The sequence below is a fragment of the Sebastes fasciatus genome, chromosome 1, assembly GCF_043250625.1.
Source record: "Sebastes fasciatus isolate fSebFas1 chromosome 1, fSebFas1.pri, whole genome shotgun sequence".
Classification (NCBI taxonomy): Eukaryota; Metazoa; Chordata; class Actinopteri; order Perciformes; family Sebastidae; genus Sebastes; species Sebastes fasciatus.
Genome location: NC_133795.1, coordinates 32,144,510 through 32,160,136, shown reverse-complemented (window position 1 = coordinate 32,160,136; position 15,627 = coordinate 32,144,510). Strand labels below are relative to the sequence as shown.

The 15,627-nt window shown below is 41.6% G+C and overlaps 1 protein-coding gene across 1 annotated transcript in view; it reads right to left on the bottom strand.

The window, feature by feature from the left end:
- The window catches only part of syn2b (synapsin IIb), a 92,494-nt gene extending 90,507 nt beyond the window's left edge, over positions 1 to 1,987 (bottom strand). Inside the window, exon 1 of the mRNA XM_074643573.1 lies at positions 845 to 1,987. Coding sequence (XP_074499674.1) covers positions 845 to 1,320 — 476 coding nt within the window. The 5' untranslated portion in view covers positions 1,321 to 1,987. The remainder of the gene's footprint in view (positions 1 to 844) is intronic.
- Between the last annotated feature and the right edge of the window lie 13,640 nt (positions 1,988 to 15,627).

Here is a 15,627-nt window from a genome sequence, read left to right as displayed (position 1 = left end):
ATAATTGCTACATGACAACACTCCAGGACATCCATTACATTGCGAAAAGGTCAAACGCGTCGCCACTTTATGACATCGCCATCCAAAAGCTGAGAAGATGGAACTGCACTGAGATAATGACACCGATGAATGGCTGTAAAATCCATCATCAACAACATCCACACAGCAAATCTTTATAGCCTGAAAATGTGATTTGCAGGAACCGAAAGCAGCGAGCGGGATAGCGACATTATTACACAGCCGAGGGCTTTCATTTCACTTGCTTGTGATGTTTTATTCAGAGTTACACACTTTTTTATGACAGTGTATGATATATGAGTTGATAGCATATCCTGTTAGCCAACTTGTGCTGTCAAGGGATGAAGAAAAATACTTACTCATAGCACGCACACACATTAGCATAAGCATGCACGCACACGGCGTCATAAAGGTTCACATAAACACACAAAAACAGAGGCAGGTGACAGGGCTGGGTGGTGGGATGTGTGAATCCGAACCCGAGAGAAAAGCTCTCCTGTCTGTTTAGATTAACGGAGCGGTTTCTATTTTGGGATCAGCTTAGTCACAGAACACAAACAAAAAAAGGATGTAAGAATTCATTTTAGGATTCATGAAAGATTAAAATCAATCACACGTGTCAGTCAGCGTTAGGCCAATGCACCCACACTGAAGTTTTTCCAAATCAAGAGTAAATCATATTCCATCTGGCTGACTATAACCCAAACATTTTCTTACACGAAATTTGTAGAGCGTCCCAAAAATTCAGAAACAACGTGCCAGCTCACACAACCACCCAACTTCCCATCCATCAATCAACTGGCCAACCCATCATTGAAACACTTACCACTCATGCTGTGGCTCATCAATGACCAACAGGATCTTGAACCTCTTGGAGAGCGAGGGAGACGGAGCAGACTGCTCCACGAACCCGGCGGCGGTCGCGGCCGTCTGTTTGACCACATTGGTGATGGAGCTGATGGAGCTGAAGGAGCTGAAGAAGCCAGAGGAGCCACTGGAGGAGGAGGAGGTGGTCTGGGCCTGTTGAGGTTGCTGAACCGGCTGGTTCGCACGCCGCTCCTGAGCTGCGGGGGAGCTGGCGGGCGCCTGGGACGGTGCTGGAGCTTTGGTCGGGGACAGGGCAGGTGCGAGCGCCGTGGCTGGGGGTGCACCTTGCTGGGAAGGGGAGGTGGCGGTGGCGGTGGCGGTGGCGGTGGCGGGAGGAGGAGCAGCTGGGTCCGGCCTCTGGAGGTCTGTCATGTAGCCGTTGGGCAGGTTGGACATGAAGCTGCTGTCGGAGAGACGGCGTCGGAGGAAGTTCATGATTGCGGTTGAAAGGTCGGTCTCTCAGTCGTTCGGTTAGTTGCTCTCTTAAGTGTGTCTCTTGGCTGAATGGAGTGAAAGCAGAGACAGACAGAGATGGACACACTGATCAGAGGTTAGATGAATGACAAATCAGTCCAAATGATCGAGGGGCGGGTGACAGAGAGCTGCTTCTGAGTTGGAGGAATGGAAAGCAGGCAGGAAGGAAGGAAAGGATGGATGAAGCGATGGAGACAGCTCTGGTCCAGTCTTCAAGAGACAGCTCTCCAAAGCGCAGCTAAGCCAGCGGAAACAGCGTGCGTGTATGTGGTGTTCCTCTTCCTGAGCCTCACGCCTCCTCACAAATACGAAAGTGTGTGTGTGTGTCCGAGAGAGAGAGAGAGGTGTGGTGTCGCCCCCTTCGGTGAGGTGCAGGTGCTCTCACCCCTCTGCTCTGCTGTCCTGCCTCCTGAGCTGCTGCGAGATGAATGCGCTCAAGAGATGCTGCTCTCCTCTCTGCTCTCCTCTCTGCTTATCTCACCCTTTCACTCTGCCCTTTTTCCTCCTCGCTCACTCACACTCTCACTCCGGCACGCTCACTGGCTGTCTCTCCCCCTCCCCCCGCCCGCCTCCTCCTCCTCCTCCTCTCTCCTGTCTTCATCCTCCTACATCATAGGCTACGTGTGCGTGTCGTGCTGCAGCCTCGTAGCCCTGCGTGCCGTGTGCAGCCACTGGAAGGGGTTTCCTGCGAGCGCGCATAAGGTGGAGTTCAGAATTGGAAACACCATCCACCGTGCTCTGCAAGCCCCACCTCCATCTCCCCACCATCCTTCCATCCCTCCATCTTTATACCCTCCTTCTACAACCTGTCTTTACCCTCATCCCTTTTTCCCGCCATTGTGTGTGTCTCATGGATGTGACAGTGCTGAGACATTTTCTAGTTGATTCATTCTCATAGAGCTGAAAAAAACAACAGCCCCCCTCTGAGAATGTGCTTATGCCAATAATTTGCCATTAAAAGCATGTGGCATAATGGAGGGCAGGGTTGATTTGTAATTCAAACTATTATGGTTGAAGAAGCCTACAGAGGACAGCAGGAAAAAAAGAGAGAGGAGGAGAAGACAAGGACAGAGATTCATTCCTGTGCCATGGTTTCTATCGACTCATTTAATCAGTCAAATGATTTCCTCCAGTGGAACGTGTTGCTCCTCAATAATCAATGTGTGCTGTTCTGCAGCTTAAAGCTGCCTTCACATTATGAGCGACACAGCAACAGGCTGCAAGTCATTTTCAAAGGAAGCCGGTGACATGAAGCTACAAACTGACGCCTGACGCAGGCGTGACGCACTACACATCAAAGTTGAGCTGGTCTCAACATTTGTCAGCGCTCTCATGACGCGGGGAAGCGTCAACCAATCATATGTTTTTGTTTCATCCTGTTCCGTTCCGTCTACAAAAATGCAGTTAGCCAGTTCCCAGTGCTATTTAACGACATAATTATGTCAATGAGCGCTTGAGCAACACTTCAACGGCGACTCAGCAACAACAAAGTAAAACCCAGAAATGAGTTAGCATTTTTGCACTTCCTCAAAGTCAATGTTTTTTTAGTTATATGCCTGAAATACGGTCTGTGGTTAACACAAGCTGAAGAGATTTTAATGTTTAGTTCTACGATATAAAATATGTCAGTAAATATTCCACTCCTGAATTTTGAAGCTTTTACGTTTTCTTAAAAAAGGTGGTTGCTAACAAATGGCTAAATGAAACTACGAAACTTCATCATGACAACTCGTCCGCCTCTACAGCCTCGTTGTGTTTACTCGCGCTCATGTGACCGTGGTGTAGTTTGTTTATAGCCTAACGTTAGCTTTTTAATTCTGGCGATTGCATTCACACTTCAAAAATCATAAAAGTGGTGTTCATTTGTGAAGATTATCTTGCTGAACAAATCCTGCAAGTATCATAAACGTTTGTTTGCCCCACATCTTATTTTCTGCAATAATCCAAAATCCAACGGTAAAATCCCATTGGCTTTTTGTCGAGGGAACCAGTGCGATGCTATGAAATATGATTTTAGAGTAATCATCCTTTGATCTCTGTAAAAGGATCATTATTATTGCAGTAAGATTTTCCTAATGATTTCACTTAAGGGCATGTAAAGTAGCAGCAATCAAAGGATACCAAAATAGTAGGTTTCTATAATGAATACATCCGTTTAGCCAGTGAATCCCAGCTGTGCCAAAATTCAACCTCCTAGCAGAACACTCAAAGACATGGACGAGGAATCGCATACTTAAATACACTTCATGCTTCAGACTATTTGTTTCTGTGTCTCTTTCATTTCTTATTCCTAAACAAACATCTCCTCCCCATGCCTTGCTTCATTATGCAGACACTATTTAAGGGAATGAGAAGAGCTCTTCTCCTAAATGCCAGTAGCAGCAGCAGCAGCGTCTGCACTGTTTGCTGCTCCAAGCTTTACTTAAAAAAAAAAAAAAAAGCCAGAAGATGACAGGACAAAAGAGGGAGAAAGGAGATTATTCAAGCGGGAAGAAAATCCCACACACGTCTGATCCGCACGAAGACGAACAGAAAGACTGCAGTAGAATAAACCTACAGTACCTCCATCTTGTCTTCAATGGGCAATTATTCCTTAAAGGAATAGAAGAAGTGTTTACTAATTTAGAAATATGATGCGACCCATTTGTCAGATTCGACTCCTCATTGAGCGTCAAGCATTGAGATTTTTGGAAGCGAACAGCTTTCTAGCACCAATACTATTATCTCAATTGATGGAAATGTATTCCTTGACCTTTATGCCATTGAAGGGCTGCTTTCCAGCTGTACTCTAAAACACTCAGTCATATGGCCAGATCTCTTTTGGAGCTCAGTTATTTTGGAGTGATCATAATTTGTGGTATTTTACACAGGCGAGGAGTATAGGCATATAGATTACTGCACATTATTGCACCGTATTCCATCAGCCACCGGCACTCACTTTCTATTCACCCTTCACATTTAGGGTTTAACAGCTGAACATCAAACTGCTACAGCGATGTGGACGGTGCTTTTAAATCCCTCTGGGGCGCATCCAAATTCATATGATGTGACACAAAATGTGCCGATGACAGAAAAAATGGGAACCCACTTCTCTTGTCATAAATAAAACGACACGTCCAAAGAGACATGACAGAACATAAAAACGACCTTTGTAGTAAAGTAAAATATAGTGCTGTCATAGACTGACCTGTTTTCAGTGCTCAAAAGAGACTTTTTTTTGCATAACATGCAGGATGCACATTTGTGGTCACGATGAGCCGAGCCCAGTGATGGAGGGAAGGGGGGGGGGGCTGTGTGTTTAGTCAACCAGAAGAGAGCTGAGTGAGTCACAGAGCTGCAGTGTGAACTGTAGCGACATCCTAAGCTCATCCTGGCCTACATGTTTCATGACACACATACAAAAAACATTCCCAAAAACAGCCATTATATAATACGTGTGTGCATGAAATCATGCAGGGGGACGGAGTCAAAAATTAAAGGGGAGAATCAACCGTTTTGTTTTTTCTCTCTTTTTTACAACCATTGACAAAGACACACTGCAGCATTTATAGCATAAATGATTAGCGTTGACCATCATCTACTTGGAAAAAATACTAGGGCTGTCAAAGTTAACGTGATTACGCGGTAATGCAAATTCGTTTTACCGGCACTAATTTCTTTAACGCATTTACGCTATCGATCTTTCGGAGGTTCTAGCAGGCTCAGTTTTGAAGCTAGTGTGAGGGTACTGATGTCATATGAAACGAGAAAAACCTAAGAAATCCATTGGCCCAACCATGTCATACTAGCTTGTCAGTAAGAAGGTTAAATAACACTGCAAACGTACGCTAAATTTTGTCAAGAAAACACTGTCATGACCATTCTCAAAAGGGGTCCCTTGACTTCTGACCTCAAGTTATGTGAATGTAAATGGGTTCTATGGGTACCCACGAGTCTCCCCTTTACAGACATGCCCACTTTATGATAATCACAAGCAGTTTGGGTTAAGTCACAGTCAAGTCAGCACACTGACACACTGACAGCTGTTGTTGCCTGTTGGGCTTGAGTTTGCCATGTTATGATTTGAGCTATTTTTATGCTAAATGCAGTACCTGTGAGGGTTTCTGGACAATATTTGTCATTGTTTTGTGTTGTTAATTGATTTCCAATAATAAATGTATACATATATTAGCATAAAGCAGCATATCTGCCCACTCCCATGTTGATAAGAGTATTAAATACTGATAAATCTCATTTTAAGGTACTTTTTGAACAGATATGCGATTCATTTGTAATTAATCATGATTAATCATGGACAATCATGATTAATCGGGATTACATTTTTTAATCGATTGAAATCCCTAAAAAAGTCTAAAAAAGATTATGGCAACCCCTGACCTTCCTCATCTTTCCTCCCCTCTACAGAATATCTATGCTGTAGCTTAGAGAGTAGACGATGATGTTGATATGATCTGGCTTGTGCTGCTGAGTTGCAAAAAACACAGTAAGAATACGCACACAGATCCACAATGCCAGGAGCATCACTCATCTGTCAACACACATGCTACTAGACTCAAATACACATGTGCATACACATCCTCACAAACACTCTGGAGTGTCATGACTGTTCAGGCCAGTAATCATGCATTCACACACACATACAGAGGAAGTCAACATTAAATCTGCAGTAGGCAGAATGTTTTTGGCAAAAAATCCATAATAAACTTTCAGCATATTGTAATTCAAGTGTTTAGCCACTGTTTAGCTGTAAAATGAGAAAGTTTGTTCCGGCTGGTGGGCGGTGTTTTGTATTTCCTCAACTGATTTCAACATTGCTGCCGTGTCACAAACTTTCTAATTTTACAACTAAACAGTACACTACAGGATGTTTCTGAAAACATTTTAGAAAAAGTCATTACAGTAACAGAATATTGATTCATATTTGATCAGAGCTGCCTAGTTTGACCGTTTGATCAGAGTTTGTGAGTGATTCACAGCTGCTCAGAGACAGCAAGGCTCCAGCTCGGCTCTGATTGGTTGTTTTCCTCCGGTACATGAAATCCTGCATTTGTCATTAGGATCATCGGAGGACACAGAGGGACATCATTATTTTCAGATTACCGATCTCATGCACTACTCTCAGGATATAGGGACCGTTTTATAAAAATATTTTTTTTTTAAATCATATTTTCTCCAATTCTACCCACTGCTGCTTTAAGTGTGGGTAAATTAATTCATTATTTTGCGCAAATTAATGAAATGAATCATTAAAAAAAAGTAATTCATTCAGTAATAAAAATCTGAATGTGATCCTTCTTCATCAGCAGAACGGATGAGAATCTTAGTTTTGTGGAGGTAGAATATTTACACGTTTCATGATTTTTACAGTTGATGTGTGCGTGTCTGTTTGTGTCTGTGTATGTGCACGGGCCTGGCTAAATGCTGCTTTGGGGGATTTGCTGCAGATATGCCAGTGTGTGTGGGTGCGTATGCCAGGATCAAACCTCCTGTGGCTTCACTGGCTCAATTTAGATAATCCATGAGAAATCTCAACAGCTCAGCGCACATCTGGCATCGAGGGTAGGTGCTCATGACATGGTGTAAGACATGCTACAACCTCAGTAGGGCACGGATGTGATTGCAAATTCCAATATTTTGATGAATTATTCAATTCAATTTCAACTAAATCCAAATTTGATTCAATTGATGAATAACTTTTTAATGACTAAATGTAATGGGGCAGCTAATACGGACGCATAACAGTGAATAACTGGAAGTTTTCCTTGCAGGGAGTAATCTCAGCTGCACCGGCAGGTTAATTGAAAACACAAGGGGCTCAACCCAGGAAAAAACAGGGTTATAAAATAATATAAAGTTACAGTCTAGACCTGTCTCAACACAAGGTTTTACAACCCTAGTCCTTCACAGAGGTCGCCTCACTGTGCCTCTTGCATTAGAAATACGTCTTGATGCTCTGACTCAGTTGGAAACAGGAAAAAACAAAAAGTCTACCCTATAGCTCTGAAGCTGCTTTAGGGAATAATGTAGATTCAGCTGAGCTATTATAAAAGATAACGCTCTGAATGAACTTTAAAAGCGCTGTGCGGATGGATGGATGGAGCTACAAGATTAAAACACCCACACACACGACACAGATATCTGCAGCATATCCCCCAAAACACCATTTAACTAGGCGTGTGCACAGTGCACCACACATACATGCACATGTACACATACACGCTGCAAAACGTGTTCTGCAGAGTGTTTTTTGCAGTGCTGAAGAGATTGATGTTGATATTTTTGCAATAGGCCTAGTTGTACTGTACATTTTTAGGCACAACACAAAATTCAAGATTCAAAACTGCCATGGCAACAAGTAGAACAAAAGTTGGCTTGGGAAGCACAACAATAAAATCACTACAGGGAGGATAAATGAGCATACAGATGAGCAGTTCAAGCAAGGACAAGTAGAAGCAAAGTACCTCCATGGATTATAAACATTGTAGTCACCAAACTAACTTGGAGAGTAATATTATATGATTGCAGAATACTTACAGTTGATATTTGGTGTTTAGGCTCATACCTTGTCGCTCACCATAAAAATACAATACACAAAGCTCAGCACAGCAGGGATAGTTATTAATTATTCAGCCATCATTAATTTCATTATGTACACCTGGGCTTTTCCTACTGTGACATGTCAAAATGTCAGTTTGTCAATTGTTTAAAACACACATGAATTAGCACAGCAGGAATTGTGCATGGTCTGCCCTATTATGACTATTATTTATATAGAAAGAAAGAAAGAAAGAAAGAAAGAAAGAAGGGTGGATGTAGCCTACATGTCAATCTAGTGGAACTACTTATTTAGTCCATAATGGATAAGAAGGCATTGATGTGGTGCTCATGGAAAACATCATTTTTAACAGGACCCAGACACTGTACAGCCTGAAAGCCATCCTGGCAACATAGTGAGTGTTACGTGTAGGACATCCACACCATGCAGAATTAATAACTCATATGTGTTTTACAGAATTCACAAAGTGTCAGATGTCTGTGCAGCACACACACATAACAACACAAACTGAAGGGATTAGAAAGAGAAGTAAGTGATCATTTCAACGTACACTGTAAGTATACACAGTCGCCGCTATGCATAGTTGTTTATCATTTCGTGGCACTACATGGTTAAAAAACTACCAGCCATAATTCACGTAGGCTAATTTTTCGGGATGTCTGGTCACCCTAGTCCCCGTCCACAGCAGTACATTGCTTTGCCCGTACTCCCGTCTGTTTCTCCAAACTGGAGGCGTGCCGACCGCCATCTACTGTAGGTAATACACTGACTATGAAGAAGTACTTCATACAACCCCACTTCAAAAAATCCGAACTATCCCTTTAACTCTTTCACTAAAACATACACTGTTTACCTACATAATATTTTATACATAATCTACATAACAATTTAAGCATTTGTGCTATTACAAATCAACTGAAGCTATTACAAACTAAATATCAACATTGTCACTAACCAGTGTCTCATTTTACCCCCCAGTGTGCATTTCAGCCTGGCTTGCTGGCTTATTCGCTGCTCGGTGACACTGTAACCCTTCAGTGGAGTAAGATGAAAGTGGCTGCTTCCGTTCGTCTCTTCTTGTGGGGGCCTGGAGCAGCTGTGCATCTACAGAAGTGTGTCTGTGTGTGTTTGTGTGGTTAATGGTGCATTTTCTCTTTTGATGTTCCTTCACTAGGCATGGGCAGCAATGAAAATCTCCATGGCAACAGGCGTGCAAAAGCTGAAAAGATTCCTCTTGTTAGTGCATGTGTGCGTGTGTGTGTGTGTGTGTGTGTGTGTGTGCATGTTTGTATCTCTGCAAGCTGCTGTATTACCATCAGGTGAGCTTTAAATTGCCTCAGAGGATTTGCACCATTCACTATAATCTGTATTCCTCTTCTTGTAGGTTTATTTGAATACGCCTGCTGAAATTCCTGTTAAACTAAAACCCCATTTACACCTGGCATTAAAATGTGTTTTGGGTGATTGGATGGCAATCGGATAGAGTTTGACCACATGAAAGTAGAGGTGTAAATGCACCAAAAACTCCGGAGGTGGTCGGGGATGTATTGTGACCATAATGTACACAAGTGCAAATGTAATTGCGTTTTCAATCCACGTACAACAACTACATTGGCGGAAACAGGTAACACTAGGGCTTCGGAGCTTCGGTAGTAATCACCAGCGAATATTGGAAGCTTTGTGTGGAGGAGCTCAACCTGCAGCACGCTCCTAGCATCTGCTCCAGTCACTGGACCGCCATGATCTCAGAGAGATCACCGCTACCGCTCAGCGACTCCTCTCCTCACCCCTCTGCGTGTGCAAGTGTAGACGTACCTCATAGTCCGGTTTTCCGGGCCCCCGAAACTGTGAAATTTTGAAGTTGATGTGTCCACGCATTACGCACCGCCTCTCCGCAGCGCCCATGCATAGTACAGCCTCTGGAGGCTTCCTCTCAGCCCTTCAGACAGAGCAATCCGATGTTAATGCGAACACTGGAGAGACACATATTAATACCAGATGTAAATGTAATCAGGTTAAATCATATCTAAATACGATCTGAATACAAGACGCTGTTAGGTGTAAAGGGGGTCTTTGAGACTGACTGATGTTTATGTTTTAACAGCAGCAGTTAACTGCAGTCTGAGTCTTTGCCAAGCCATACTGTTAAAGCTGCTGACATCCAAATTAGCGGCTCCTGAGGCGGCCACTCAAACTCAAGGAGCGGTACCGTGAACTGTAAATCATGTGCCACTTTCAGACTAATCCACAGGATAGAAACATGGGCCAAATCACTTCAAATTAGAAAATCAATGTGCAATCAACACAAACATTGATTCAGTTTAATTAGTTGTTCTGGCTCCCCAAAAAAAGTCACAAAGGCAATCCTCTCTTTCATTCCAGTCACTTCAGTTTTCATTTTCACACTGGCCCACACATACACTGTGAGGAGAGATTGAGGTGTCATGGGAGGATTCTCACTATATATATTTACAAGCATTTGTTCTTATCTACTTGCTTGCAACCAGTTGATTCACAAGCTTTACAAAATTAGACGAGTGGTGGACTCTGCTTTAAAGACTGCAAAAGCTGTGAAAATCAGTGACGATAGTATTCTTCTTTTTCTACTTCTTTGCCTGCGTCGTGCCCTTAGCATGAAAGGTGTTTAAAACTCAAAATATTTCATTTCTTAATGGTCACATACAGTTAGACTATACTGTGTGGTTTCCTTAAAGCGGTAATAATCAACAATGTGAAAACATTGTGACAATGTAAGAAGGGTCGCTTGTACTGATGAACCTACAGAGCATTATCACCCAAATCTGCAGCTCCGGCTTTATGGAGCTTTATAGCACGTTGAAGCTCAATGTTTACAGTAGCTGTTTTGGTTCACACTAACCACTCTGATAGCAGTGTATGCAGGCAGCTGTTTTCAGTGAAAAGCCCTTAAAAACTCACGGTACACCACCTGTTCAGCACCAAACAGCAGCCAGACACAGTTAGTGACTAGTTGGTGAACATAGTGGAGCATTTAGCAGCTAAAGAGCCAGATATTTTTCTCAGCAGATGGTAGAGACTAAAAACAGAACAAAAAGGAGAATGAACATTGAACGTGACCCGAAATTAATGTCAATGTTGCTCCGTATCTGCTGGATGTGTAAATAAGCAACTGTCTGCCAACGTCATCATATCAACTTAAAGGGACTATTTGTAACTTTCAGAAATGCTTGTTAACAGCGACACCTGTGGCCGTTAAGTCAACGAAAGTCAGCGTCGGGCTCGCGCTCGCTCGCTCTAAATAGACATGAACGAGCATCGCTCAAAACAGTGAGGTGACACACGTCAGCTAAAACCACAATATCACTCTATATTTCAGCTGCTTGGCAGTAATGTTAGCTGACCAGACGGAGGTCTCTCCATGAATCAATGCTAATCCTAGTGTTGGCTTTTCCTGCTTCAGCCCTGCTGTTTCAGCCCCGGAGGCTGAAGCATTATTAGAGAAACATTATCGTCTACGACTGCAGCCGGATTGAACAGGGGAGACACCCGCACCCGGTCGGAGACGACAACGTTTCTCGCTGCGGAGCCCCGTCACTTCACAAGACACAGGAAACCTCTGTTGGTCTGGAGGAGCTGCAGCATTTATTTCTGCACAAACGTCCACTGAACATTCACTAGATATTCTCAGAGCTACTAACTCTTCTGCAGTGTGTAGTGTGCGCGCATGAACGTGAGGTGGCGCGAGAACGCGCGCGTTGTGTGAGTGAAGGCAAGCAGGCAGAGGAGAGGTCTGAACAGCGTAGCCACACACAAGTGCGCATGGCATCCCGACCCGGTAGATTTATACCTGTAAAAAGTTACAAACAGTCCCTTTAAAAGGAGATGATATGTCCATGTTGTGTTCACAACTTGTTTCCATCAAACAGCAACCTCCGGTGCTGAGAAATTAAACCAATGCCAAAAACTGCAGTGCATCAAATAGCCACTCCAAAAGCGAGTCAATCCTCATAGACCGCCATGCTAAAATGCAGAAACAGAAATAAACATGTTTACAGCCTTGTACAAAAAACGGTTTTCGGTCTCTAGAACTAATTTCCTTGTTCATGACAACAGTAAGGGGTGTGAATTATTATACAACTCACCCGTTTAAATTATATTATGGCTCAAAGTTAGGCATGGGGGAGTTTAGGCCGCTTTGAGTGACAGGTGGGTGCCGTACCAGGTCGCTAGCCACTAGCTGTCTGCTGCGTCACCCAGGCCCGCCTCAGCTCCACCAACGATCCACCTCTGTCCCCATTTTTGGATTAGCCGGGAGTTGGCCAAGCCCGGAGACGCCCACTTTGAGCTTCACAACGGCTCTTCAAAAACCTATGGATGACATCAGGGAGACTACTTCCATATTTTACACAGTCTATGGTTTCCACCCAGTAGACAAAAAGTATTTGCAGGTTTAAAACTGCACTACAGTATGTTTTTACATTAACAATAGAAAAAATGAATGTGTCATGTGACAAGTGTTGCTCATAGAAATTTATCATCCTATCATTTTGGTGTCTTACAGCTGTTTTTTTTTGTTTTACGGCCTGCAACTTCACTGTTTTGGTTGACTCTGAACAGCCTTTATCAACCTTGTTTTAACCCGCCATGCACACCGAAATCTGTGACCACTGAAATCTGTGACCGCAGAGAGCCAGAAACCCATGAGGTCACCATTTCTGATGGCTGTCATCAGAAAATGTGGCCCCACTGTACCTATCTTTTACTTTTCTTTTAAAGTTTTATGAATATATCTTTAAATTAAAAAATATTAAAATACATTTGTGTTTTTTAACAATTTAGTTTTGTGTGTTTGTCTGTCACGAACAGTATTTGCCTCATTTATCATACAGGTAGAGCGGGGTAAGAGTAGGGTTTTCTCATGATAGCCATCAGAAAATGGTGACCTTATGCGTTGCTGGCTCTCTGCGGTCACAGATTTCGGTGGTCACAGATTTCGGTGCAACACCGGCACCAAATGGCGGACACACAAAGTTAGCCACTAGCTGAAGATCACAATCGCTAAAGAGTCAGATATCTCCCTCGAGAGGAAAGAGCGCAGAGCTAACAGGAGAGTGAACATTGGAGTTACAGTACGTTCGTTGAGTGGCCAGAAAAACAACTCAAAATAAGTACTAAATGTTTGCTATCACATTCCCTGTATCAACTTAATAACAGGATATATCAGCGTTGTGTTTACCTCTCATTATGCTGCCCCCAAGCGGCAAATAAATAAATAAATAAATCAGTTAATGCAGCTTTAATCAGCCATTTCAGTTTACCTTCAATGTTACTTCACAAAAAACACTGAACCTGCTCTTAAACTATAACTGAATAAGAATAATGAATTATATGAGGATGATTATATACAGTAGATTCACAAAGTAATGCAGCCACACTGATTATACAAGGAACAAATAGCTGGAGGCTAGCAGAAAGCATATAGTGTACTTCTCTAGGGTCAAGCATTAATTCAATATGAACATGATGTACTATAAAATGAACAAATTGAAAATATCTTTTTGTTCCAACTGGTGCCTCGCTGCCCCTGAATTAAGGCACTTTCACAGAGTGAGTGAGCTTGATAGTCAGGATTCAGTGACCTTATCAATATTCATTTGACTGAAAAGATGGCTCATGGCTCAAATTAGTAAGAAGATAATATTTGCTCTACTCTTGACAATCCCCATAATGAGTTGCAGACATATCACCGACTGTCATGAGTCCACATTCAATATTAATTTATTCAAATAGATGTGAGCATTGGGCCCATAAGACCAGCGACTAATGCAGGGGAGAAGACTGATGATGGCCTCGGAAGCTTTTTGGCTTTTACTGCTGCAGTATTTTCACATGAATCTCACAGTCTATTAATTATAGTGTTTCACGGATGTGCCTGGAGTCTTTTGATTTTTGGTTTAAGCAAAGTGAGAGTTTTCAAGCTGTCAAAAACAGGAGAAGGCAGGTTTAAATACAGTATTTGCTTTCATTTTTTTTAATTAAATATCTCCAGTATAGTTCAAGCCCAAAACTCTACTGCCAAATATAAAAGTCTGGATCCTGACAGAAGCAATCACTATTATCATGTCAGGATGATTCAATTATCATAGATTTTTTTTTTTTTCAAGATACGTGATGCAATACAATATTTAAACACCACAGAAAATGAAACTCGAGACTATAGAGAAAACTATCTAATCTGAATCACCAGCCCAAACACAAATTGGCTTTTATGATGGTCCAGGTTAGCACTTCACATGCAGCCAGGATCTGAAATTAACCGTTGTCCTCACTAGCCACTGTGGCAGGTCACTGAACATTTCTACCGGCCACTCGTTTTTTTTGTCTGCCACTTCTGAAATCTAAGTACAACACTGAGTCAGTGGTACCAGATGGTAGAATTATGGAATATATCATGTAACCTTAATCCATGACAATATTTGGTAACGCTTCATTTTACAGGTCCGCACATTTCATGGTAATTAGGTGATAATTAGCAAGTTACCTATTTGAAATTTCTTTGGAATTACTGACAAATTACCCCAATATTTACCAAATACTTACCTCCAAAACCAAAACTAATAGAAGACACTTCTGATCAGGCACAAATCTCACCATTGGTAACCAACCTGGTAGCTGATGTAATGATTCATGGAGTTTTTTAAAGAAATTTCAAAGAAGTTATTTGCTAATTATTATCTATTTACCAGCAGACATGGAAATAAATCATATCAATTATTTTTGTATTCTTTTCCTGGAAATGTATTAAATAAATTATCACCTATTGGGAAATAGCGGAATATAATTATTAAATAATGTTTATGGTTAAGTCATTTTCAATAAATGTATAGGTAAACATTGGGGGTAATTTGTCAGTAGTTCCAAAGAAATTTCAAATAGGTAACTTGCTAATTATCACCTTATTACCATGACATTTGTGGACCTGTAAAATGAAGTGTTACCATATTTTTAATTTAGGCTTTAGAATTGCTTTGTAAAAATAATATTTCTTAATATAAGGAAAACCTGTCTGCCATGGTGGCAGGTGACCTGAAATGTTCACCTGCCACAACTAACATTTACCCTGTTATACCAATTTCATTCCCTGCAAGCAGCTATAATGTTACTTATGAAAAAAAAAACTTCAGACATCAAATGTAAGCAAAGTATGTGTATTGAAACTAATGTTAAATACTCTCACAATTAACATTAATATGGGAAGTCAAAGGAATGAGTTGTTTCATGATAACTACATGTCATTTTTTTTAATAATTTACCTTTTGATAGGACGTTCACACTACATAATACAGACTTGTATTACAGGTAGCTTCTGTGTACACAACTACTCATACAACATCAGTGGAGTCTGATGCAGCCACCCAGCTAGCTAAACTTGGTCAAAAACCACCCTCTGCTGGCTACATTTATAGCTGTTAGAAATTAAATTGAAAAAGTACTGAAAAAATGAAGGAAAAATATAGTTAGATGAGTTAACACATATGCACATATACATATGCTTGGAGGTGACATGACGTTAAGGAGGATGCATGTAAATTATATTACTGTATATTTGCGCTCCCCCCCTTTTTATTTTCTATTAATTTATTTGTTTATTTAATTTATTATTACTCTCGTATTTTTGTATTATTATTGCTTTTTTAAACTCTATTCTTTCTTTTTATTATTATTATTATTAT